The following is a 27,710-nucleotide window of genomic DNA, read 5'->3' on the forward strand; positions in this document are numbered from 1 at the left end:
AGAAGGTATTTAACCTGATATCGGTGTACACAGAAAATGACGGGCCGAGGTCTCTAACCTGAAGCGGGTTTGGATGCAGGTATACGGTGGGCTCTATCAATCAGGCAGGGATGGCAGCGTTTTACTCCCAAACACCTCGCACAGAAATGTGGAGAAGAACTCAGTAGGTAGTCCACCTTCAGTACCTTCTGGAAGACCTAGGACATGTAGATTTTGTCTCCTGCTCCGGCCTTCTAGGTCCATGACTTTGGCCAGTAGCTTAGAGTTGCTTTCCCAAAGTCCGAAGCAGATATTCTCCAACTCGCTCACACGCTGGCTCAGGTCATCCGTAGCAAGCTCTAATAATGGTAATTGTTGTCCATGGTCCTCTACCTGGGCTTGAATTTGGTCCAGTTTACTTTCCAGTAAACTAAACGAGGATTTAAATTCAGCCGCTAATGCTTCACGGTGTTTGTCTAAGAGCGCAGAAATAGCCTCGACTGTTAAAGCGGTCGCAGTGTTGTCTTTTTTCCCCAGTTTTAACACTCCTGGTAGCCATTATAAATGAGAAATAGATAACCGTGAGGTAGAGTACAAAGTTATTGTATCCTAAAGATTTAATTTAACATTTAGAGACGGATAAGGGAGTGAAGAAATTCGAAATTATCGAAGCACCTAACACGTCTACTTCATGTGGCTGCAAACCGGAAGTCAGGGCACAGTTTAACCCAGTTGCCATACAATAGTCTATATGCTTGGTTCACACACAATGTAATATGATAGCTCTGCTTTACCTAAATTGGAAATTGACCAGAAGCAGCAGTTATGGCTACGGCAATGATTTGAGAGTTTACTCCAAAAACTGTGATTTGTCACTCTTTTCTGGTGAATTTTAGGTAATAATAAATAAAATAAAATTACAAGGAGCAACTCATGCTATCCCATTAGAATTTCAGTTTTGTGTTTTCGTAGCCCTCTGTGTCCAAAATTGAGGGAGAATCGGGATGAGAGAAAAGCAGGTAGTTTTTTTTACTTTTAATGGTATGGGGCAGTTTTTTTTTTTAAGATATGATTTCTAGCCTCTACAGCATATAGTTAGCATATATTCCATTTCCTTAAATCATTAATTCTTAATAAGTCTGTATGCTCTATTTAAAACATTTAAAGTATTTGGGCCGCTGACAGTTTAACTACAAGCATACATACCTGCACGAGCAGAGGGTTACCGAATCTCAGAGCACTCTCCAAGTTCTTCCTGAAAGCATCATCTAAGAAGCTAGTACGCGTGATCTTGCGGTCCTTGTATTCATTCATTATGAACTCTGTGGCCTGGCCAGATGGATCGATGATTAATGGATACCTAGAAGAGAAATGGACAAAACTTAAGTTATTTACGTCCACCTTAGCTCTATATGAAGAGAGAGCACATAGATTTAATTCACCCGACACTTGCCTGTTGAACCTCTTTAGCATGATGGCATTTTCAGTGCAAAGATCATCAGCTGGCAGAGAGTTGGCCTGCCAGCGCAGCCTCTCATCAGCATTTGACAAATATTCTGTCCTGGCTATGTCTGTGCGGAACTGGCATTTATAAAACAATAAAACATTTCAGTATTAAAGGGTACAATCCAACTTACTATTAATGCAAACATTTAAATGAACAATTTAAATGAAGTTTAGGTATCGTTAACATCTTAAACTGAGAGCTGGGTACCTGAATGTTGGCCTGCTGGAGATGGTGAGACCAAGTGGTGAACAGGTTTTGCCTCATTTGTTGGTCAAAATAGCCAGCATAGGCAATGAAGGCAGCTGATAGCAGACAGTCACCAGCAATGGTCGACATCTGATTTTTGAAAGTCTCACTAGTCTTCTCCCAGCGCTCTCGCTCAGCAGACAAGCTCTTCAACAGTGCCGTGCTACGGTTAACCTGTATTGACCAAAGTGATAGAAATAAGCATTGTTTATTTATTTACTTACAGTAAGATCAAAATTAACTTTTACAAGAAAGACTTTTTTATTAATTTATAACTATATTAACGTATCAAAAATAAAACTCCAAAAATTGTATAGCTTTGGGCATGTCCAGAACATATGTAGTAGCGTGGCTGATGCCTGAACCCTAACCCAATCACCCATTAAAACCAGGTGATTAACCCAAACCACACAAACAAATCCACACACTGTGCTTATCTGGATCCTACCTAGCCAAAATCAGGCTCTCACAAGCTTATAAGATGGTTCAGTAACAATAAAATATATAAACAGGTCTAAACATTAACTAGTCAACATCATCCTTATTATGGTTATGAAGCGTCAATTACAAATAACTTTGTACTGAAACTAAAACAGAAACTTCAACATAAATACACTAACTTGCAATAAACCACTACAGTTTCCCCGGTCAGTACTGTGTTTACCGTCCATGTGCCAACGATAGGAAATATGAACATCCTTCAGAAGTTAAGGACTGGCTTCTGCAGGAGTAATAACACTGTGCATATTGCATGGCTTTATCCGGATCTTCGGTCAGTGCACTTCTCAATTCTTTTTTAATAACAGTTAAAATGTCACTCTTGAGCGATATAAGAATTTGGGATTTGAGGTCTTCAACGTCCATTTTTTCCAATTTTGAGGTAGATACAGTAGCGGCGCAGCTTGAGCTCGGCTCACTAACGGGGCTGAGGGCCGAGGGTGTGCTGGGCCTAGTGCTGGATGATCCGCTGAATTTGTATTTTCTCAAGCTCGCAGCCATAGCCGACACCAAAAAAAAAATACTAAACTTGGAAAAATCCATTCTAAACAAAACATCTTTATGTTTAAACGACAGTATGACTATAATGGAGTCTTCACTACTGTAAATTAAAATTGTATAAACTTTATTTACAAAAGGAGCAACTGCAAATTTACAAAGAAATTAATAGAAAACAAGTGCCTCACCTTCGCTTCCACTGCTGCCAGGTCAGCTTTGATGGCCTGAGCTTCAGAGATAAGCACAGCATACTCCTCCTTATAGCGAGCAATGCTGGCCTCCAGGTCCCGGATCATCTGCTCTACTTCTTCTGCTTTAGTCTTGTTGTCTTTGGCATCATCCTCAAGCTTCTGCAGTTCATTCCTTAGAGGCTCCACACGTTTCAACATGTCTGCATAATTTAACTACACACAAGTAGAGTTTAATATCACTTCAGTTTTATAACCTTCAACATTATACGTTCATTTAAAAAAATACTGTACATAAATAAATTAATCAATGACTAGTAAAAAAGAATGTGTGACAAAACTTTTGAATGGTACTTATGTACAAGGATGAGTCAATGATTTGCACGCTGGCTTTGGAATTTGTTTAAATTAACTTTTAGAAAAGACAAATACATAATTTGACAATCTACTTGCTATTCAATACAAATTGTCATCTTTCAACAAGCTTTTTCCTGACTAAAAATGCTTTAGGCTGAGCTGAAAGCCACAAATGTAGCGCAAATGTATCTTAAATTCATCAAAAGTGAAACTTTATCCTCGTAGGGATGCAACAAAGTTTTCAATACATAATAGCACCAGGTACATCCTCAGACCACAAAAAAATAATAATCACTGCACGCTGATTCTTTTGTGCAAATCATCCATTTTTGCTCGTACTGCTGTTACTAACGAACTGATGTACCAACGAACTGATATTGACATTTGCACAGCAGCGACTGAACAACCTTGAACAAAACGCACTGATAAGACAGACAAAAATTCTAATATACCTGGAGTGCATATAATTTTTGACTCACCCTTGTGACTCACCACTCCGGAAGAGTCAATTTACTGGCTTGGATTTGAAATGACTGGAATTGGGTTAAGAACCCTTCAACACATTTAAAAAAAATTATCCATATATTTTTTTTGTTGCACACACTAAGAGTTCATGCAATCACCGTTAGCTTTAATTAAGCACACAATATGGTGGCCAGTTCTTGTGTAAAAATTATTTCTAATGCTCCAAGAACCACTCTTTTACAATTTGAGGAATATGCCTGTGCCATCAGGGAAGAAAAACTTCTGTGCTATGAAAACCTGGTCATTCAGCACATTTAGGTCATCAGCTGACATCAACTTATTGCCACATAACATTGCTAAGCTTAGGCCGGATTAACTGAAGTAGCACCCAGATCATGACACTGCCTCCAGAGGCTTGTACAGTGCACCCAAGGCATAACTGATGCAATCACTTCATCCTCTTCCTTTCATTTCCCAGGTGATGCAGTAGCCTCTCGCAACCAAGGGCCTAGAGAGAGTTGATTGGCCGAGCTCTAGGGTTAGGGTTAGTAGGTTAAATTTTAGTAATTTTTTTTTATTAATTATAATTTGTGCTTGTCTTGCGAAACGCTTGCAGACTAAGTTATGCGCGAATTCAAGGTTTTACTGTACTCTTTTTGTTCAAGTGCTAACCTGTATACAAAAAACATCATTTGACAGCATAGGTAAATGTATATAAAATAACTAAAATTGGTTCAATAAAACTTGCTTGCACTGACCTGTGCAATGGCCCATTTGACCATAGGCCCACATGCCAATGAGGCCCTGTTGACCTGCTCATAGTTGTAACTGGGGTTGGAGATGTAGTTCTTTTTCATCTTCTCACGAATAGCATCACTGTGTCATAAAACATACACAAGTAATTAAAAGTCAGATTTAAATTTTGTTTGAGATACTGATAAACCTAAGGGGTGGGATATTAAGGGAAGTAGGGAAAGAATAATGAGTTTACAAGGACTAATATGCTACATTACCACCATTTGATGTGTGTAATTTAACTGTACTTCATATTTCTGGGTCGAAAAAAAAAAGAATAATCGGTCTCTGGAATCATCTGTCGTTCAAAAAGATGAAGGTAACCTGTGTGCTAAATAATCAATTAGAGCTAGCACAGTTATGAGCACTGGGTTGTCATGCTTCAGACATTAAAGTTGAAGGAAAATACTTAGTACTCCAGAAAATACTTGATAATTGTGATTATATAGACCAAGCAAAGTTACTTATGAACAGAAAAAAATACCTCATGTCCTCAGAGACAAAGTTGACTATGCTTGAGATGAAATTGTCTCTGATAATAACTTGTCTGATCTTTTTCCAGTCATTAGTTTCCTCCCCAAGCAGGAGGCAGATAGACTCTAGTGCCAGTTTAACAGCAGCAGGTGGGTTGGCCATGGCACGGACTTCAACAAGATGCTGCTTCTTTATAGAGCTGACAGCTGGGAAGGTAAGGGAGGGTGGAATGGGGGAAGGGAATGGAAAAAGGGTGGGAGGTTTTAAAATCATGCAGGACTGATGGGAGTAGGGTGGGGTGGCAGGAGCCCACCAGCCATAGTGTAAGAGAAAGTGGAAAGTTTGTTTTAGTCACATTACGCACTTTGAGATATTATGGCCAAACCAGAATGTCTCTATAAAAAAATAAATAAATCCAATTTAATCCATGTAGGACTTGTGTAAAATGATGACCTGAGCACAAATGCAAATCTATTAAGCACCTCTCTCCTACACAGGCCGAGTGTGGCTCCATGCCACACACTACAGTCACCTGATCTCTTCAGCAGAAAAGTTAACAATAGTGGGGATGAAGTTCTCGCGCATTATGATGGAGCGGATCTGCTTCCAATCAGTGGTGCTCTCGCCTAGCAGCAGGCAGATGGACTCCAAAGCCAGTTTGACAGCTGCCGGCGGGTTGGCCATGGACCTCACCTCCACCAAATGCTGCTTCTTAATGGATTTAACAGCTAAAAACCAACCGGGCAAGAAGAGGAATATTGGTGCGACAGGGTGCAGAGAAATAAAGAAGGGGTGAAAAGAGGAAGACCACACATATTAGTGTAGACAAAGCATAGCAAAGCATAGAAGAACCACAAAAAAGGAAACCATGAAAGAAAGCTAACAGGATTTTTACAGAGCTAAAACAAGATGGTTCAAAAGCGTATGCATAAGATTATGACTTCAAAAAATAGAAATGTTATTTTACCTATTATTTGAACAGTGTCTTATTCTTTCTCAATCTATCAAATTAAGTAATTACATTTATAAAACCCAGAAAATGTAGGAAATAAAGGCCAGACATACCATTTTGAGCCTCTATTACAGCAGGCTCCACCTGGTCCAGGTCTTGTTTCACTCTTAACTGTTTATCCTTGATAACTTCCTGTTGTTTGTAGACTGCTTCTTGGATCTCCTGACTCATAACCTGCCAATGAAATTACACACTTGTTTTACCGAACAATACCAAACTCAAAAACAAAGCCTAACAATTTGATGTTAAGCATGCACACAATCTTGCCTTCTTCTTTTCAGCCTCTTGCTGGTCTTTGACCATCTTCTTTAACTTGTCATTGGCAGCTGCATTCTTCACCTCTAGTTCCTGGCTCTTAATCCTCAGATCTCGACGCAGCTCCTCAACCTAGCAAACATCCCCAACATTATGCTGTCAATTGTAACTGACCACATAAAGAACTTATCAGAATTAATATTCTATCCTGGGATGAAAAAAACAACATAATGATTAACACTCATTATGGCAGCAACATAAAGGTTTAACACAAACAGAAAAAGATAAATTATAAAATCAACATCAGATGCAGCTCTAGCTAAAACCTTTTCTAGCTAAAAAATTTTTCTGCCAAATGCCTAAATGTAAATGTAAAATGTAAATGTAAAACTAAATGAAACTAAATTTCATAGTACAATAATAGTACATGCTGGGTTACCTGATCTACAGTCTCTTTGATTTTGCGGAGGCCAACATTAAGATGCATCTGTTGCTCTTCAAGCTCACTGCGTTTCTCATTGAACAGGTTGGCATAATGGTTGATGAAGTCCAGGTAGTGACGTGGAGTGATGGCCATGGTGCGACCACCACGCTTTGCCAGGCGGTTATTTGCCTTTTGAAAGGGAGAAGAAACTGGAACTTAAAAGCCCTAATACAAAAAAACTCTCTCTCAAAAAAAAGCAAAAAAGCACAAATTTAAATTCTGTATTGTACTGAATTCAAACCTGGTGTAGAGTTTGGTGAACAAAGACACAGCCATTGACAATCGCCTCGCGATGGGTAGGAGGTTGGGGCAGCTTGTCATACACAGTGGGCATGTAGTCTGGTACTTTGTAATTAGGCTTTTCCAGGTCCATCTTACTGGTGAACTCTTTGCCTACCTGATAGAGAGCTTCGGTTGACCAGTCACCAAACCAGTTCAACACACACCTACAAAAAAAAAATAAAAAATTTAATCACATAAGCAACAAAAAGGTGGGTAAACAAGAAGGTGTTACATCTTTAGTTATAATGTAAAAACAATGCTTGCATGTAGTAGCAGTTGATGCAACTTTACATTTGTGTTGACAGATTCCAAAAAACTTCTCACTAATACTACACACCCATGGATTTAAAGAAAAAAAACATTTTATAACCTGTTAAATAGAGCAGGAGAGGTTGCAGCTCGGTCCTTCAAGCCCTCAGATGATGGGTTCATAGTGAATACAACATGCAGGTTCCTGATCACCTGGCTAGTGAACCACTTGTACAATTCCTCATGAGTGTCCAGCATCAGGCCCTCTTTCTGGGCACCTTCCTTACACTGGGTCATCAGTGTAGCATATTCATCACCCTCAAATAGACCGGGCACCTGCACAAAAAAAATATTATGGTTAATCAAAGTTATTAGCTAAAAAGTGAAAGGGCAAATAAGAAAAAACAAAAAACAAAAAAAAAAAAAACAACAACAGTTTTATATTTTTTTCTGATCCTCACTTCTCCATTGGCCAGCAAGGTGTTCATGCGCTCCAGGAAGCCTGAGTCCAGAACATTTGATTCATCCATGATAAATGCAATCTTTTCATTTTTGCATCCAGACCTACGAAGAACCGTTCGCAAATCCTCATCAAAGTCTTCACCTGTGTACTTCCTATGGACCTGCAAAAAAGAAATTTAAAAATAAAAACATTTTTTTGGGCAAATCCATTTCCAGCAACTGTCTCAGAGACTAGTACAAAACTGCAACAGTGGTGAATTTTTTTCAATTTAAAATAGTCGTAAGTGGGCTAGGTGAATATAAAAGCATTACTATAATTTTTATTTATGCCAACCTTGATCTGATAGACACTCAGACCATTCATCCAGGCCACAAAACGTGAAAGTGTGGTCTTTCCTGCACCACTGACACCAATCAGGAGTAGATGGCCCTGTGGCTGACGGAATATTCTGGAAAAATTATGGCAAAATATTAAGACTGTGTAATAAGTATGCCAAAACAATCTATCTAATAAATAGTGGGAAATTCACCTGTCAATTCTCAACACATGGTCCAGAACCTCATTAAAGAGTACTAGAGGAACATCCAACTCCTCCTCATAGAAAACCTTTAGACGGGCCTTAACATAGTCACGCAGCTCTTCCTGCTCAACTGGGATGTAGTCCTACAAACAATTTATATAGTCAAATTAAATAAATATAAAAATATAAACAGCTCAAGTTCTTGGGGCAATAGTATTATGGCAGTTATTTAAAATTCCCTAAATCACCTTTGAGAGCCAGTTGCTGTAGAGGATGGGTCTGTTTAGAGCCTTTTCTCTGTTTATGTTGGGGAAGTGCTTCAGAGCCACACTGTCAATGTTCTCATCAGTCCAGCGTCTCTCTTCATCCTCTACCAACCTGTAAACATAAAATAATAAAGTATGGCAAAAAATCTTCAAGTATGCATGTTCTTTCAAACATACAAGTCCTATATTTAAAGTGGTAATTTTATCAGCTATTTTCAATTAGTCAATATTTTCTCCAGCCTTAGTCCTGGAATAAATGCCCCTGTTAGTTTTTATTCACATTTAGTCAATCTTATTTTTTTTTTATTTGGTCAAGTTTTAGTCAACCAAAAGTCTGGGCATTTTTAGTCTAGAGAAACCTTTAAATATCTTAATCTAGTTTTGGTCAATGAAAACATAACATTTCAGCAATAAGATTATTATTAATTAACCCTAGAGTCGACTTCCGAGTTGGACATCGATGGCAGCATAGAGCTAGCACTTCAAATTAGTGAGGTTTTGAAAACTTTAAAAACATTTACCTAGAGATTTAACTTTTAGAAAGGTTTTGACGTGTTTTCGCTGCCTTTATAAATTATTTACAGATGCATAAGATAGACCCGGATGGGAAAGCGAAGTAAGGCGCTGAGAGAATGCTGCGTCGTTTTGATGTGGTCAACACAAGCCTAAATACAAAGGTATTTAGGATTGTAAGAGGGAGAGAATCATGAGGTTAATGTACATTTAGTTGGACAATCCTAGTTTGAATAGAGTGAAGTTTTGAATAATCAGGACGTGCAATATGCGTAGCTCAAATGGCCTTTTATTTTATTGCCATCCTCTAGGTCCCCTTCTACAGACTAACAAAGAGGGGTTTTCCCTTGCAGCCTTATGATGGCTCAACTACAGTCATGACAATGACTTCATTTTTGGGAGTTCACTTTAGGTTGTATACCTTGTGTAACATTTTGGATTAAATGAATGAAGCAAACTTGTTCCTGTTCATTTTGTTTAAGGGGATCCTATGTGCAATGTTAGATTCAAGATTCAAAGAACTTTATTAATCCCAGGGGGAAATTGCTTATGCTAGGTTACACTTGCTCACAGTTGTTATCTAAAGGAAAAAGAAATAAATAATCTACCAGGAAAAGTACCAAAAACAATAAGTACCAAAACATAAGACCCACGAGAATTTGTAAATATTGCACAGTAATCTAGTATATTGTGGCGTGGGCGGGGTGGCGGCTGACGACCAGCATGCCTTGCGGGGATGTCGGTGTATTCACTATGATGGGGTGTTTTGGTTAGTGGCTTCGGCCCTGTTTGTGTGTTGAGGTGTGTGACGTGTGAAATGTGCTCCAGTTCAGGCTAACGCTGAAGTGGATGTAGGCTCCTGAGTGAAGGTGCTGCTCATGCCTTACATGCTGTGTGCTATATAAAGTACTCCCAGCCATTGCATTGGGCAGCAAATAAGCTCACTCGTCTCTCCAGCATTCTTTCCGGCGATAAAAACGCTACATTGGTGTCAGAAGTGGGATGGAGAGTAACGGGTTCGAGCGCACAACGGAGGACCTTCTGAAAATCCAAGCGGGCCGCCGAGTAGCGGAGCGACTACTCGCGAAGAAGAAGCGCTTTCCCGACGGCGCTAAAGCGAGCACACCACGGCAACCAATGCGGAGCGGCGAGCTGAAAATCCCGGCGCTGGATCTCGGGGCAAGGGCAAGCAAGAGACAGCTCCGCGCGCCGTTAGCCGGCAAAGCGACCTGCCGCTGCGCGAGACCGAGCGCGCTGAGCCCATATCGGCGGTACATCACGGCGGAAGAGCCGAGCGACCGCCTGCAGCTCAGTGGCGCTCGGTTCGTGAACCTAGCCGGGGACAGGGCTACCCGTCGCGGCTAGGCAACGAGCAACTCTCCGACGTTTCGCGGCGAGGCCGAGGCACAGGACAGCGTACACCAGCAGCCGCTAGACTAGCGCCGGGAGGACACGTGGTAAGCCGCGCTGGGCTCTACATCGACTGTGTGCTGGATGGCGTCTTACTGCGGGCGCTCGTGGACACCGGCTCCACTGTTTCCCTGCTGCGCTCTGGATTACTGGTGCAAAGCAAGCGTGTTTGCGGACGGCCTGATCCTGCCTTCAGCATCTGCACCGTTGCTGGAGGCTACGTGAAGGTAAGCGCGTGTTGCACAGCGCAAGTCCAGGTGGGTGGACGGACTTATTCCCACGGGTTCGTTGTGGGGAATGTCGAGGAGGACTGCATTTTGGGGTTGGACATTTTGGGTAGATGGGGTGCGGTGCTGAACTTGTCCAGCGGAACTCTTCGTGGTAACTTCGGGGTAGCCAGGTTGCTTGTACCCAAACCACAGCCGGACAGGTTAGCAGCACACACCCGGGGGGCGGAACTTCCAAAAGCAGACCGAGCGGGAAATCTGCGCGCTAACACCGGCGCTTTACCTCGCCGGCCGGGCAGCAAAGCGCGAGGCCGGTACTGCGAGCAAGTGGAGCGCCGTCGCGACGTAGAACCCTTGACGCAGGACGTTCCCCCCGTGCAGTCCTCCAGACCCTCCGGTGGTGATCAGCCGTCCGAGCCAGCGTGCAGCCGCGTTACTGCGTCACCCGCAGTCGCTCCGCCGGTCTCACAGAACTGTGAACCGCTCATCGCCAGGCAGAAGGGCCCCACCCAGCACTCGCGGGCACCGCTGCAAGACTTTCGGGTGGGGGCACCTATGGAGCGAATGGGCGTGGACACTCTCAGCCAGGGGCGAGATTTTGCTGCTGGCGAGCAGGTGTGGGTGTGTTCCTCCGGAAGGAGAAGGAGGGGGCTCTCGGCCGGGCGTGTGTCTCACTGGGTGGGCCCCTGTACGGTAATAGCTCGGCTCTCCGATGTCATCTACCGGGTGCGGTTGGCGGGGCGGGCACGAGTTTTGCTCCACCGGGACCGTCTTGCGCCTTGCCAGCCGCATGCCGGGGAAACATTGAACTCTGTGGAGGCCGGACCGCCTCAGGACTACGTTGGCGTTTATCCCTCACCTGCCAAAGGACGCCGGCGTTCCCACCGCCAGCGCCGACCGCCTCCACGCCTTCGAAACAAAGTTCGTCGTGGTGACCGGGGACGGTCACAGCTCGGGTGGGGGCAGTGTGGCGTGGGCGGGGCGGCGGCTGACGACCAGCATGCCTTGCGGGGATGTCGGTGTATTCACTATGATGGGGAAAGGTGTTTTGGTTAGTGGCTTCGGCCCTGTTTGTGTGTTGAGGTGTGTGACGTGTGAAATGTGCTCCAGTTCAGGCTAACGCTGAAGTGGATGTAGGCTCCTGAGTGAAGGTGCTGCTCATGCCTTACATGCTGTGTGCTAAATAAAGTACTCCCAGCCATTGCATTGGGCAGCAAATAAGCTCACTCGTCTCTCCAGCATTCTTTCCGGCGATAAAAACGCTACAATATGTATGTAATATTGTATTATATGTAATATTGTATTACATATTTTAGTGGGAAGTAATATTGCAATTATTATATTAATACAGGCAAGTCTTAATGTTCTGTTGTGTTACTGTCAGTAAATATCCATATACATGTGTGTATAAGTTAGTAAGAACAAGAAGAGTATACTTTTATGGCCGTTGGGAGAATGGATCTCCTGTGGCGCTCTATCAACACTTGATGGTAATCATTCTCTGGGAAAACACTATATAGCGGGTAAGAAGGATTGTTAAAAAAAGGATTGTACTTTGGACACAAAGCTTTATACCTAACACAGATCCAGCCTTTTTAATTGCCTTATCCAGTTTGTTCTCATCAGACACCTTCATGTTACCACCCCAACAGACCACAGCATAAAAAAATGACACTCGCCACAACGGTTTCATAAAACATCCGCAGAATGGTGTTACAGACGTTATAAGATCTGAGCCTTTGAAGAAAGTACAACCAGCTCGGTCGTTTCTTGTAGAGTGTGGTTGTGTTGAGTGACCAGTCAAGTTTGTTATCAAAATAGACTCCCAGGTATTTGTATTCTGAGACCATGTCACTATTTCCCCCTTGACAGATATAGGAATTAGACATCTTGCTTCTCCTAAAGTCTATAACCATCTCCTTTGTTTTCCTGATGTTTAGTTGTAGGTAATTACGCTTACACCAGGAAACGAAGTCATCCATGAAGTTCAAACGGTGCCACCATCCTTAATACATACAACAACCACAGAGTCGTCAGAGAACTTCTGCAGATGGTATGACTGAGTTATATCTAAAGTCGGATTTATAGAAGGTGAAAAGAAATAAAGACAGTATAGTCCCCGGGGGAGTTCTGGTGCTGCAGATCACAGTCTCGGACGGTGTTGAAGGCACTGGAGAAGTCAAAGAACATCATCCTTACGGTGGTCCTAGGCTTGTCGAGGTGAGAGTAGGTTTGATGGAGCAGGTGCATTATGGCGTCCTCTACTCCCATGAAAGGCTGATAGGCAAACTGAAGAGGGTCCAGAGAGAACTTCTCCAGGGGACGAAGTGTATCCAGGATGAGTCTCTGTTTGCGATGTCAAAGCAACAGGCCTGTAGTCGTTCTGGGCACAAGGACGTGGTATTTTGGGGGTACAATGCATGTTTTTCACAATGCAGGGACTTTCTGTAGAGACAGACTTAGGCTAAAGAGTTACTGGAGGACACCACAGAGTTGGGGAGCACAAGATTTCAGGACTCTAGGGGTGATCTTATCCGGACCTATAGCTTTTGTAGGGCTGAGCTTACTCGGGCCATGTTTTACCTGATCCACTGAGATATTGATTGCTAGGAGTGCAATCAATTGTTTTCTGTGTAGGGGAGGACATGGGAGCAGGAAAGTGTGGATTGGGGCTGAAGCCGGGGGAAGTGTGGGACTTTAAATCTATTAAAGAAAGTGTTGAGGTCGTTCGCACGTTCCACATTCCCCTCAATAACCTGGTCGCTTGTCATGCCCCTCCACACCTCTCTCGTGGTGTTCTATTTCAGCCTTTGTTCCTTTGTGGACTAGGTTGTGATCTGACCTCCCCAGAAGGGGAAGAGCTGCAGCACTGTAAGCACCTTTAACATTAGCATACAGCAGGTCTAGTGTCCTATCCCCGCCCTAGTGTGGCAATCCACATATTAAGTGAAAGTGGGAATAGTCTCGGTCAGCGATGTGTGGTTGAAATCACCGGAGATCAGGAGAAAGGCTTCAGGGTGTCGAGTCTAGAGTTTGGCGGTTACAGAATAAATGACTTCTCGGACGGAGGAATGTACACAGCAATTATCACCACATGAGAGAATTCTCTTGGTAAATAATATGGGCGAAGTCCAAAAGCCAGGAGTTCAATACCGGGAGGACAAACATGCTCCTTATTAGTCACATGACCGGGGTTACACCACATGTTAATGTAAACAGCCGGTCCCCCTCTTTTCCTCTTACCGGTCTCTCTACTCGTCCTGTCGCTCTGTAAAGCGATAAAGCCATCAAGTTTAATATTAGAGTCAAGCACATCACTATGTAACCAAGTCTCTGTAAAACACATCAGACCGCACTAGCGGAAGATGTTTTAAATCCTTAACAAAGCGGTCAACTCATCCATCTTATTGTCCAAAGATCTCACGTTGCCCATGATGAGAGATGGGACATACGGCTTGTACTTTCTCATCCTTTACTTATGCTCTGCTTGTCTCTTTTCATCTTTGCCACCTCTGCGCCACTTTCTTCCACCTCTGCCTTCTCTTGTTGTCCTCCTCCATATCTCATCTTTAGATTTGCTAAAAGCAATCTATAATTTAATCCAAACTAAATAAAGCAAAAGCAGGGGTTGTGTTCTTATAAGAAACACACCTAAATGATACAGAACACTCAAAATTAAACAATGTAGTTCAAAAAGGTAAATTTTTCATCTTATAAATTTATGCGTAAAAGAAGTATAGCTATCCTTATATCCAAAAAGGTGAACTAAACACATATCCAAGATAAAAGATAAGGAAGGAAGATTTATAATGATAACAGGAAAAATAGAGGGAAATTTAACTAGTTTTTTGAATGTCCATGCCCCGCTCGGTTCCGAGTGGAACCTTTATTGTGATGTATTTGATTTAGAAGTTACTAAAGCTCAAGGAATTCTAATGTGTAAAGGGGACTTTAACATACATTTGAACCCCAAGTTGGACAAAAAAACAACAACAAAAAAAAACAGGAAATCAAAGTCACTAACTAAAAAGATGGCTTGTTCAAGGACATGGAAATTATGGAGGCATAGAGAGAACTTAATCCTAGGGTCCAGAATTATACCTCTATAGTACTCTCATTCCCAAATGACATACTCCAGAATAGATTATTTTTTGTTTTAAAAAAGGATCCACATCTGATTAAACATTGTGAACTAGGTACAATAGAAATCTCAGAACATGGTCCAGTTTATATGTTAAAGGGATCATACAGAAACAATTTTCAGGCGGGATTTTGCTCCAGCGGCGAAAAACAATGGTCGACAGCTTCTTCTCACTCGGGGCGGGTCTTTGCTAAAACACCAGTGTCAATCAACTAGTGTAGGAGCGTGGTGTGGCGTCACAGTGACAGGCATTTGCGATTGGCCTGATTTCAGAAGGGGCATGTTATTGTAATAAATGAAAAGAAACCACTGGGCGGCTCTTTATCATCGTAGAGTGGTTGTGTACGCACTCTCCTAACACACAGTTCAGTCCAAACAGCTTAAAAAAGTGCATGTAGGCCTGTATGACCCCTTTAATGGCCCTGGCTAGAAAACCTAGATCTATGGTATGGAGGATGAATTAAAGTATCTTGAATAATTCTCAAATCAAAATAAATTTGGAAAATGAGATTAAATCATATTTAGAGAAATGATAATGAAGAGGTGACTATCAATACTCTGGGATGCATTGAAAGCATTTATAAAGTAAAATTATTGCACTCACGACTAATTTGAAGAAACTACAAAACCTTGAAGTTAAATTAAAACGAACTCAACAGAAAAGTGGTTGATAACTTCAAGTCAGTTTGGCATTATATTGAGTGACACCATTAGTAACTTCACGTTCAGTGACATCACATTAAGTACATCACATTCAGTGACATCACATTTAAAAAATATATATATTTTAGCACTGGCGGCCTATTCTACACACGTACACATCACAAATGTTAACACACACACACTAATATATATATTATATATATATATATATATATATATATATATATATATATATATATATCATTTCTTACAACTATATTTAGAGCCCAAGCACTTTTGGGAGCGCAGGACCCTCTTGTCTTTCTAAGGCCCAAACACTATAGGGTGTTGCAGGACCCTCTTGTTAGGGCCCAAGCACTACAGAGTGCGCAGAATCTCATAAAAAATGGAATCTGCTCTCATTAGGATGCCTGAGAGTCGCGTGCCCTGGGCCCTCACACAAGATTTTGCTGCATAGCCCATACACACTTGCACGCATGCACATGAAACTCACATTAAAAACTCACGTTAAGAGCTCATTAAGCCGAACAAATTTCGCACTGCATGTCATGGGCTCAACTTAACAGAAGGTCAGTTATTTTGGGTCGTCCGCAAAAACACACTTGATTGATTTAATATAGTACTCCTAGGGAATTTATATGATAGCCACCAAACCAGGCCGATATGATCTAAAGACATCGAGGATGCAAAATTTTTGATTTATCAAATGGGTCAGCCGTGATAATGGCTTAAACTTACATCAAAAATGGTCAATAACTTTGTGTGGCATCATATTGTGTGACATTATTTTCAGTAACATGACATCACATTGACTAACATGATGCTTATTTTGCAGAATCTGTGGCCTATTGCACACACATACACATCACAAATGTTAACACTCACACACACACGTGCTCAAACACACTTTTATATATTACACACACACACACACACACATCACAAATGATAATCACATCTCTCTCTCTCTCTCTCACATGCACGCATGCAGAAACACACACGTACATGACACACATATACAGACACACACAAACACTTACTACCATCGCCCCACACATGCACACACACACACACACACGGTGTGTTTAACATGGTGTTAAATATAAATAACTCACTCCTTTAAAATTAATTAAAAGTAGCTTTTATTTAGTTCGGAACTGAAATTCTTTTTATTTAATTCCATTGAACTAATTAGTGACCTGTATTAAAAAAAGGTCAATAATTAATTCTAAATATAAAGTAACAATAACTGTATCCAGAGTGACATAAATTTTTATCTCATTATACATCTGAGCAGTTGATGGTTAAGGGCCTTGCTCAACTGGGACAACTTGGTAGTCATGTGATTAGAATCTGCGAACGTCTGAACCATAGTCCAAGTCTCAAAGGCTAGCAAAAATAACTCGCTTTAAAACCAGACAAACCTCCCATCGAATGCTCTTCCTACAGACCAATAAGCCTCTTCCAAGCAATTACACTTCCTTTAAAAAGGTATTTTTCAATGAGCTGAATGGTAATTTTTGCAAATTCATATAGAATAACAAAAAATCTAGACTGAGGCTTGGGTTGTTAAACCTGCCTTATGAAAGGGGAGGATTACTGCTCCAATCTTATGGTATTATTAGTCTGCTCAGCTCTGCTCAACAATGTTTTATGTCATCCAAGAAAATCTTCCTGCGTGGGTGAATATTGAGCAATCATCAACAAGAAACCTTCCATTAAATTTATATCTATTCTCTGCTAGCCCAAAAAACACACACACAAAAAAAACAACAACAACTGAGAACCCCTCTTAATACTATATCTGGTTTAAAGTACACCAACACTTTAAGGGGACCCCGTCCATTTCCTGTTTCTCACCTATTTGGGATAATACATACTTTAAAACAAGAAGGGCAGATGGTGGTTTTAAAATTTGAGCAGAAAAAGGTACAGTGGGGGAAATAAGTATTTGATTCCCTGCAGATTTTCTAAGTTTGCCCACTTACACAGAAATTAAGGGTTTATCAATTTTATCATAGGTTTATGGTACAGGCTAGAGACAGAAAAAGCACATGATACAAATGTTCTTAACCCCCCACTGTATATGGAAAATAGGGGATCTCTATACAACCGGCAACCTTCTTACCCTCGAGCTGCTCAGTCAGATACATGATATTCCCAGAAAAGACTTTAAAATATTTACAATTCAACACTTTATAACATCCAAATATAGGAATCTGTACCAACTGTACCATCTGTACTATAAGAAACTGAACCACCATTGTCTCATCTGGAAAACCTTACGGTTCTAAATATTAAGGAGAAAGGGCAGATTCTATTTTCTATACAGCTTTAATGTCTACTAACAACCTATCTTCTACTGATAGGTTAGAGGCATGGAAATTAGACTTACAAGAAGATATACAAGAAATTGATTGGAAAACGACATGTCAAAACTCAAAACCAAACAATTAATACTAGAATGAAATTATTACAACACAAATGGCTAATGAGAAACTTGTATTACCCCAGATGGATTGAATCTTTTTTCCCCTGGCATTCCAGATACATTTACTAACTGTTTAACAGAAAAATGTACTCTTCTTTACGGTGTATGGGACTGTTCAGTAATAATAAAAAGAAAAGTACTGGAAAATGATTGTTCAGATTATATCTAAAATTGTTGGAGTAAAAGTGTCTTTCCAAGCAAAACTGCGTAATTTATTGTACAGTTATCGTTAAGACTCAAAAATATTGTTAAAAAAAACTTATTGTAATGGTCAATAAAGACAAATGCTTCTAACTATAATTCAGTTTTTTACCACAGTACTGTGTGACAAAAAGGTAAAAACAAAAAATACTAAAGGAGCAGACTTGTATATTTAGGCTGTAGTGCTGAACATATTCCACATTTTGACATACTGAATCAAGAGCCTTATCTTTAAATAAAATAATAAATTATACATAAATTAAATGATGTAGTGGTCACATTATAGCCTTATAATTATAGGAAAACACTGCCAGCACCGAAAACGCGTTCATCATCTCCGAGCATGATATGAGAAGAGCCTTCAAGAAAGTGAACACCAGGAAAGCAGCAGGACCAGACGGCATCTCTGGACATATTCTCAGAGCCTACGCAGACCAGCTAGCACCTGTGTATACAGAGATATTTCACATCTCTTTATCCCAGTCGGTGATCCCCACATGCTTCAAAGAGTCCATCATTGTTCCTGTCCCGAAGAAACCTCATCCTGCTTCTCTTAATGACTATCGCCCTGTAGTCCTCACCTCAGTAGTGGTGAAGTGATTTGAACGCCTGGTCAGAGACTTCATCATTTCTTTACTACCGGGCACACTGGACCCACTACCGTTTGCATACCGCCAAAACCGTTCCACAGACGATGCAATCTCACATCTCCTCCACACATCACTCACTCACCTGGACACTCGGAGGGGGAATTATGTAAAAATGCTCTTCATCGACTACAGCTTTGCATTTAATACCATAATTCCCTCCACACTCACCACCAAGCTGAAGCACCTGGGATTCTCATATATGTGTCAGTGGATCTCCAATTTTCTGACTGGCAGACCACAGGCAGTAAGGATGGGCAGACATGCCTCAGCCTCCATCACTCCCCCCAAAGTTGTGTTCTGAACTCCCTGCTGTATTCTTTGTACACCTATGACTGCGTGGCCACTACCAACTCCACCGCCGCCATCAAGTTTGCTGACGACACTGTCGTGATGGGCCTGATCCCTAGGTAGGCCGACTCATCGTTGTTGGTGGAGATTGGAAATCTGGAGAACTGGTGCAATCTCCTCCTGAACGTCAGCAAGACAAAGGAGCTGATAGTGGACTATTGTACAAAGCAGAAGAGGAACAACCAGACCCCCGTCATCAACAGGAGCCCAGTGGAGAGAGTGGAAAGCTTTCGATACATCGGTGTTCACATCACGCAGGACCTATCATGGTCCTGTTACATCAACACCGTGGTGAAAAAGGCCCGGCAACGTCTCTACCACCTCAGACGCTTGAGAGACTTCAAAATGCCTTCCAAGGTGCTCAGGAATTTCTACTCCTGCACCATAGAGAGCATCCTGACAGAAAACATTACCTGGTTTGGAAACAGCATCATGCAGGACAGACGAGCTCTACAGAGGGTGGTGCGATCAGCTGAGCGCATCATCCGCACCGAGCTTCCTGATCTGCACCTGATCTACAGCAAGCCGTGCTGGGCCAAGGCCAGAAAGACGGTGAAGGACCTCAGCCATCCCAACAATGGACTGTTCTCTCTGTTGCAGTCTGGGAAGCGATTCAGCTCCATGAAGGCCATCACAGAGAGACTGTGGAGGAGCTTCTTCCCGCAGGTGATAAGGTCTCTCAACCACAACACAACGCAGGACTAATACCGTCTTTTTGTAACATCCAACACTGACTGGGCATCCATGGCCACTTTGGACACATTCATGCACACTTTGCACTACATATTTATATTTTCATCTAGGGGGTGTAACAGGGGGCGCTGTGGGAGCTAATTATGTGATTTTAATAAAAGAGGAAGAGAGGCTAGAGCTAGGTAACAGCAGCCATTCCATAGCCTCAAGCTAAACGCTAATAGCTAAAAGCTAAAGGCTAAGCATTAAATAAACCCGAGTGCGGGATATCTTCGTCCAAAGCGCATGTAAGTACTTATGGTTACGGGATTGAACACGTCAGCGGCAGTGTGCGCGCGGGGCCAAGGGCTCGGTTGCTCCGGCGCAATCGGTAAAGGCGTCGCTCACGGCAAGGACATCGGACCCAGGACGGGAGTTCCCCGGTTACATTATTTTACTTTTGTGGACTTTTTTGATTAAGAGAAAGGACTTCATACATATAAATCACGAGCACGGACTGAGTGAGTGTGTGGTACGAGTGGCTGGCGTATGTGAATAGTGTGATGTACAGCACTGCATTAAATGTTTACACACCTTGAATATAACAACTGTTTCTCTGGTGGTCCTTATCCTACCCCCGATTCTGCTAACGGCTAGTTATTGTTTTAATAACAGTAGCAAGTTTGTTACAGGACCACTGCACAAATCACTTCAAATAAGACACTTTACAAAGTCACTTTTTATGCATATTTGCACACCCGAGCCATTTCAAAACTTCTAAATTTCTGTTTTGACAAATTTGTTATAATCTGTTGTATTGATATTTTGTTCTTATATTGATATTCTGTTTGTAAAGTATATTTTACTTTGTACAGTACATTTCACTAGTTAATCTTATTTTCTAACGTATTTCTTTTATTACAGTATATTTTTTGTACAGCATATTTTACTAGTTAATTTTTTTACGTATTCCTTTTATTAATATTTATTTTCTTATGTATAAGTTTTTATTATTTTTTAAGGTCATTGGCAGTCGTGTAAGCATTTCACTGCATATCGTACTGTGCATGACTGTGTATGTGACAAATAAAATTTGAATTTTACGAACAAGGTCAATCATCTTTGCTTACCTATCCTGGAAGAGCCGCAATGCCTCATGGGCCCAGACACGGATCAGTCCCTCTACAGGCAATGTCTCGAGGGGCCGCAGCGCCTCAAAGATGCCCCTCACCCACCGAGTCATTTCTCTCGGGGAATAAATATAATGAGGTTGGGTGTCTTGTGTGAAACGTTCCTGTGATTGTAAAGAAAAAAGCCTGGTTAAAATTACAAATAGTTTCAGATTTATCCCTTCAGCTACAGTATGCGTCTGTGGCATGTGAACCTATCCCAACCTGAGACATTGTGTAAAACTCCACCATGGCAGCAGTGAGAGGCTCAGCATAGGTACGCAATGAGGGAATAAGACGAAGCATGGCCCTGTTGAAGGTGCCATAGATCTGAGTGAGGGACGCAGGACCTGGATAGTCCACATACACAACTGGAACATGACGCAGGAATCTGAAATGCAAAAATATGTATGGCATGAAAAATTCTTCATGTAATATCTAATTGATATCTAACCAATTTTAACTTTATTAAATTGATGAAAGACAAACCTATGAGTAAGTGGCTTTCTGCCAGGGTCTGTTGGTGGATTACAGGCACCCACAAACTGGATCCTTTCCAATTTTACCCAGGTCTGATCAGAGGTACGGTAAAAACCGCCATGTTCCACCATCTGCGATGCGCATGAAGGAAACCAAAACAAACAAAAAAAAAAACTCTGTAGCGCAGTACAAAATACTGATGTACTAATGAACAAAACCACACATCACATACAAATCAAACCCATACCTGTCTAATGAAAGAGATGACTCTCTGTGTACCATACTTGTCCATATCAGGCAGATTGATTTCGTCACAGAATAGCACCAACCACTTTCCCAACTGCACAGGGGCTAGTACAACACCACTGGGTGTGCGGCGATATTCGCAGTAGTGATCAAAAGTCTTTAGCAACAGCTCTGGGGTGGTGGCACTGGAGAAGTTTAAACCCACAACCTATGGAAAGAAAATTACCAATAAAAAATTCAAGTTTCAGTTGATGTCCATTTTTTTTTTTATTATCGTTCTAACAGTAGAAATGGACATATTAAGGTGCTTACCTATTTTTAGAACCATTTCCTGATTTATAAAGGTCAACTTTAAAAGGACTTCTCCTTTTTGCTGATTGTGGGTTCGCTTTTCTTTCCCATGTTAATGAACGACTTAGGAAATTTGTTTTTAATCTTACCAAATAGTGTTCCCCCAGTTAATCAGGGAACCATGGATAAGAGCTCCATGGCTGTTAAATTTCTATACACTCCAAAATTCCCCAACAGCTCAAAAATTTGCATTTCAAAAGGGAAACATGATTCATTTAAATTCTGTTCACCATAAATTCCACAGGCGTCAATAACTGGCATGTGTTTTGTTTTTCTAAATAATTTCTTAAAAGATTTGGTTTTCTTAGAATACATTTATTTCTATCAATGGCCTGATTTTTTCCTCTTTTTAAAAAAAAGAAAAAATGCAAGATAGAATGTGCTTGGATTCCTCCCATCTGTTTTTGAACTTTTTTTTTTTTAAGTTGCCAAAAATTGTGGCATTATTAAAAAAATTTTTTATATTATGCGATGTACAGTGCTACTGCTGTTTAAATAAATTGTCAATGCAGGTCAGTACTGATTTCTTTTCCTACAAATAATTGTTACCACTTGTAAAACTTTGAAATTTATGCTTGTTTATATGCTACCACATATGTTAAAAATAGCACTCACCTCCATGTCAGGAAGAGCACGGAGAGCACTAAACAAGGTCATGGTTTTTCCTGATCCAGGAGGGCCACACAGCACCAGAGGTTTGTGCTCAGCCAGCCAGGTATAGAGCAGAGCCTCATGTCTCACAGTGTCCAGAGTAGGTACCACCACATCAGGTGCAGCCACCTTGTGAGTTTCTACCTCAATCTGAGGCACCTTGCCTTGCCATGACTGCCACTCACCTGTTATGGATACCTGAGAGAAGAAGGCAACAAGGGTGATAAATCTCCTGTATTTGTAACACCAGGTTTACAGCAAGTTAGAACACACTTGGCAGAACTGTGCTAGTGTTACTGCTCGCTCCTTCCGCTTGCGCAAGCTCACAGACGGCCCTTGTTGGCTGTAGAGCCGTGATTAATGTGGGAGCACTAAATACCTCTCATCCCTCCCCTGAGAGATCTCGGCCAATCAGCTCTCTCTAGACCTCTGGCTGCCAGAGGTTACAGCAATGACCAGACTTCTAATTCTTTAAAATGCAGCAGCAAGATTATTAAATTCAAACAACAAAGGATCAGCTTCACTGGCTACCAGTGAAACTAAACACACAAAACAGGGTGATTTACTCAAGAGATGCCCAGGATATTCTGTAAACTCTAGCTAGGATGAAGCAGTAGCTGTGGGTAGCTGTGCTCCCCAGTATACGGAGCATCAAACACGCCGGCATGAGGCAAAGTCGTACTGATAAGATAGGCGCTAGAGAGCCATTGTACCATTTCACGCAGTACCCCAGTCAGTCAACTATACATGAAGAGTTCTAAACAGTACATAAAATCAACTGGATGATCATGAGTTAACGGAAGGTTACTTCCACCAAGTTTACACATCAGCAAGGAGCATGGCAGAGTCCTTCTTCAGCAACATGATAATTTGGGTAAAGGGGCTTTGGCCACTATAGTAGCTCAATCTGACACAACCAGTCTTCTTCCTTCGGGGTATGCATAAAAAAAAGTCTATTGGAACAAGCCTTGCGCTGTGGAAGATGTGAAGAACATCATCCAACATGAAATCGCTGCTATTCTCCCGGTATCCTTGTTGATACGTTCAAGGACATGGAGCACCAATATAAAATGTATCTGGCAGATCCATGTATCTATACAGATAAATGTATCTAGCAGCATCACATGTAACGCAATCAATTACATGTATGTCTAGCCATGTAGCATTTTTTTTTGGTTCAGAATGCTTCATCATAGAGAGTTTTAACAGAACATATACAATATACGAGTTTCACTTTGTATACATGTTGATTATATTCTTCTCTTCCCATCATTATGAGACTTGTCCTAATAGCTTTCAAAGGCTTTTGGTGTTCTTGAGTATGCCAGTGCATTCATTTAAAAATATACCAAAATGTGGCTTTGGCTACTCCTAAACTTTTTTGTTCATCCCAACAACGGGCTCCCTTACATGCATCAAAACCTCCTTGTGCTGCAAATTGAGAGTTTCCATAAACAGTCCCAAAATGCAAATTTAAAACTTGGAAATGACTTATGACCCTTTAAAACCATAAACGTATGAGTAAATAAGAAAACAAACTGATCATGCAACTGCTCATCATTAAATTTTCCATTACTTTTGAGCCTGTGAAACTGCAGGAAATATCAATTGTGGTATACAGAAACAAAATGGCATCACTGTCTAAATACTTATGGAGCCAAAAAACATGTAAAGGTATTTCCATAATACACAAATAAATAAATAAAAAAATTAAAAAAACAGAATTAGTTGGAATATATATTTACCTCATAATCAATGATTGGCACATTAGGTGCTGATGGGAGAGCCACAGTAGTGATGCGACGAATGTATTCGCCAAGCTCTGCTCTCATCTTTAGCTTGCCATCGCCAGAGAAGGACCACAGGACAGCATAGATCAGATATTTCTGTATGGGTTTAGAAATGAAAGTTAAATCATGTTATTGTATGCTCAGCTGTTCTCAGATGAACCCAAAGCTGTAGTTACGACCAGGACACCTTTGTACTCAGGGACGCCCTTTCAGTGTCCATCCAGAGCAACTGACATTATCATTATTATTTTTAAACCTTGACCTGCCTCATGCAATAAACTTTAAATATAAATATAAACACAGACCTGTATATACTTTTCCAGCTGGTCAACAGGCATAGGAAAGTCAGGATGGTTGTTGTTGTAGAGAGCTACATTGCGACAGGCTTGGTGCATCATAGAGAAAAGGGAGCCCAAGCAGCGCAGGCGTGTGAAGTCCATTATGTGCTCCATTTTGGAGGCATGTTCAAGGGCCTTGATCACAAGCCCAGTGGAAGTAAAATAGGGCTGAAGGATGGCTGCCGCATCCCTCTGGATCTGGGGGGTTAAAAAGTCAGAAACAGTAGAGTGGCAAAAATGGCCAGTTCCAATGAACATTTTATACAAAAGAAGTGGCTCTGGTTTACATTTCTGGTGACATTTCTGGTTTACAGCTGGAAATGTCATGCAAATTTATAAAGTCCTATTAAAATTAAGGAATAAACTGATAAAAGCTTTACATTTCTAAAATAGAAATTGCATTTGTTTAATTTTAAATGCATGTCTGAAATTTTTATTTCTGTAAAGCTGCTTTATGACCTCCATTGTTAAAAGCGCGATATAGATAAAATGGAATTGTTGTAAACATTCCAACTATCAAGTGCAAACACATTTTCTACACCCTGCCTAAAAGTCTAGACTCAATTACCTGTAGCATTGGGGAGGCAGCCTCTTCTCCTTCATCCTCTGTACCTTTGCGCATTCGCTGAGCCTCGTCCTCCCCTTCATCCAAGGCAATACTGCGCAGACGGAACAGGAAGTTGCTGAAGATCATGTCTGTGCTAAGAACATCCTCACTGAACCACACCATGCCACAACGGGACACAGTAGCCAGTGTGGCATACTTCAGGTCCTGTACCTCAAACATGACGCGCACCTACACAGAAACAAAAAGCAGCCACCCTGAAACATCACTGCGCAAGATCAGATGTTTGTGTATGCAGGTGTTTTTGTATGTTTATGTATTCTACTGCAGACAAAGCAGGCATTTTTACATTGGGAGGCAGGCTGAGACGTTCTCCATTTGGCAGTGTCAGAAGCTTGTTGTCATCGAGCACAGAGTTTAGATTCTCTACCCACTCAGGATCTACATCACCATCAAAAATTATCCATTGCCTTTTCTGCAATTCCCCACGAACATTATCAATGATTCTGAAATGAAACACAACCAAACATATTAATGTCAAACCCTTAAGGTGTCACATAGTATTTATCAGAAAACTAAATTATGTTAATAATAAATTTTGAAAAGAACTTACTTTCTGAGCACGTGTGTGAAAAGCCCATCGGTCCATTCACGGGTGTTGGGATCCAGTGTCCCATAGAGGTGGTCTTTGCTTATGGCTTTGGGATCAATGATGTGAGCCACTCCCTCAACCCCCTCTAACCTCTCCAATGCTTTGAGCAACACACGCCAAGCCATAGTCTTCCCACTACCTGATGGACCCACCATCATAAGGCCATGATTAATCTGGGTGATTTGGTAAAGTTGGAGAACCTAAAAACAGAAAATGTAAGGTATGAGGTCCCCCCTGTGACACGGATGGTCACCCCTGTGACACATATAATTAAACATCCCAGTGGTATACTCTATAACACCTCTTCCAAATTGCCTCTCATATAATCAAACTGATCGCTCAGAACTAACAGATGTATAATTTATGTATAATGCATACTGTATAACATTTTTGACACTGTAGGTATTATTTTGACTCAGGGTTTTCTTTAGTTAAACATGTTTAATTATTCTTCCCCATTCTTCTCCGTATGTATATGAGTAATGCTTAAATACTGGTGAGTTTATTTACCTTCTCCACCCACATGCTGCCAACATCATCACCATCTCCATACATAAGATACATCTCCGAGCAGACCTTCTTGAGCTCCTCCCTGAGAGCAGTCATTTCTCCGCGCATGTACTGCACACCTGGAAAGACGTCTGAAAGCAGGCTGAAGAGCAAGGGGATATCCTCCGCCACCAGCTTAGGCACCATGGTCTCACACACACTCTGAATCAGGATCTGATAAGGAGAGGGTAAGACATAGATTTAGGCACCCAAAGCTCAATTAACATGCTAAATAATTGAAATAATCTTAGTGTGGCTGAGAGTTACACATTGTTCACTGGGCATTTTTGCTGTATACACAGACATCTCAGATTTATAAAGTTCTTTCTTAATGAATGGTATAACAATTCTCTTATTACCTCCTGCTCAGGGAGATTCTCTGCAATTTCATTCTCATCCACATCCTCACCACGCTCACACTTTTCCCTCTTGATCTTCTGGATGCGCTCTCTCTTCACATTGCCCGCACTGATCAGCACACTCTTCAGAGCTCGTAAGCCAAAGTCGTAATGAGACTGAGAGGAAAGCTGCTCATCACACAACCTGATAAAAATATACAAGTTCTGCATGGGACTTAAGGGTGAAGCATTAAGTAAAAATGCAATTTTGCAGCTTAACATCAGAATAGAAAAACTATTTGCTTTAGAATAATTTAAATAATTTTAACATTTACTTATAACATTTGTTTAGCAAATAAAGACACCGCATAAACTTGAACATATCAAAGTTTTAGTCAATGAAATATCAAAACATAAACTACTACAGTACTTGAAAAAGGGAACGATCTTCTTGGCAAGAGTCTCGGCAGTGCGGAAACCTTGTGAGTAGAGCATGACCTGGGCAATTAGTTGTCGGTCGGGTTTGGTCATAGCCAGACTGCGGAAAAGCTTCTTCAGATTGTCAGGCAGGTTAGAGCGACCGGCATAGCCAGGGTTCATGGTAATAAAGATGGCCATTTCAGGGCTCACCTTTACTTGTTTGTTCAGCAGCTCAGTGGTGACTGGCATGCCTGAAATAAAAACAAATAAGTAGATTCATTTCCAATGCAGATCTTTCAAGTTGTCT

At 41.3% G+C, this 27,710-nt stretch overlaps 1 protein-coding gene across 2 annotated transcripts in view; it reads right to left on the reverse strand.

The window, feature by feature from the left end:
* The window catches only part of dync1h1 (dynein, cytoplasmic 1, heavy chain 1), an 86,461-nt gene that overhangs the window by 26,162 nt on the left and 32,589 nt on the right, over window positions 1-27,710 (reverse strand). Inside the window, exons 30-57 of one of the 2 annotated variants that reach the window (XM_053509924.1) lie at window positions 27,414-27,654; window positions 27,005-27,188; window positions 26,607-26,819; window positions 26,058-26,296; window positions 25,794-25,950; window positions 25,448-25,675; window positions 24,847-25,077; window positions 24,497-24,637; window positions 22,716-22,949; window positions 21,751-21,957; window positions 21,513-21,634; window positions 21,249-21,414; window positions 20,985-21,148; window positions 8,521-8,650; window positions 8,282-8,415; window positions 8,086-8,200; window positions 7,751-7,912; window positions 7,411-7,625; window positions 7,000-7,204; window positions 6,714-6,887; window positions 6,287-6,406; window positions 6,073-6,193; window positions 5,018-5,213; window positions 4,497-4,614; window positions 2,917-3,132; window positions 1,694-1,906; window positions 1,433-1,560; window positions 1,186-1,339 (exon numbers count right to left, since the gene is read on the reverse strand). In XM_053509924.1, coding sequence (XP_053365899.1) covers window positions 1,186-1,339; window positions 1,433-1,560; window positions 1,694-1,906; window positions 2,917-3,132; window positions 4,497-4,614; window positions 5,018-5,213; window positions 6,073-6,193; window positions 6,287-6,406; window positions 6,714-6,887; window positions 7,000-7,204; window positions 7,411-7,625; window positions 7,751-7,912; window positions 8,086-8,200; window positions 8,282-8,415; window positions 8,521-8,650; window positions 20,985-21,148; window positions 21,249-21,414; window positions 21,513-21,634; window positions 21,751-21,957; window positions 22,716-22,949; window positions 24,497-24,637; window positions 24,847-25,077; window positions 25,448-25,675; window positions 25,794-25,950; window positions 26,058-26,296; window positions 26,607-26,819; window positions 27,005-27,188; window positions 27,414-27,654 — 4,928 coding nt within the window. Of the gene's footprint in view, window positions 1-1,185; window positions 1,340-1,432; window positions 1,561-1,693; window positions 1,907-2,916; window positions 3,133-4,496; window positions 4,615-5,017; window positions 5,214-5,539; window positions 5,736-6,072; window positions 6,194-6,286; window positions 6,407-6,713; window positions 6,888-6,999; window positions 7,205-7,410; window positions 7,626-7,750; window positions 7,913-8,085; window positions 8,201-8,281; window positions 8,416-8,520; window positions 8,651-20,984; window positions 21,149-21,248; window positions 21,415-21,512; window positions 21,635-21,750; window positions 21,958-22,715; window positions 22,950-24,496; window positions 24,638-24,846; window positions 25,078-25,447; window positions 25,676-25,793; window positions 25,951-26,057; window positions 26,297-26,606; window positions 26,820-27,004; window positions 27,189-27,413; window positions 27,655-27,710 lie in introns of both variants that reach the window. The other variant, XM_053509925.1, reaches the window with a different exon arrangement.

This window comes from Clarias gariepinus, chromosome 13 (genome assembly GCF_024256425.1).
Source record: "Clarias gariepinus isolate MV-2021 ecotype Netherlands chromosome 13, CGAR_prim_01v2, whole genome shotgun sequence".
Classification (NCBI taxonomy): Eukaryota; Metazoa; Chordata; class Actinopteri; order Siluriformes; family Clariidae; genus Clarias; species Clarias gariepinus.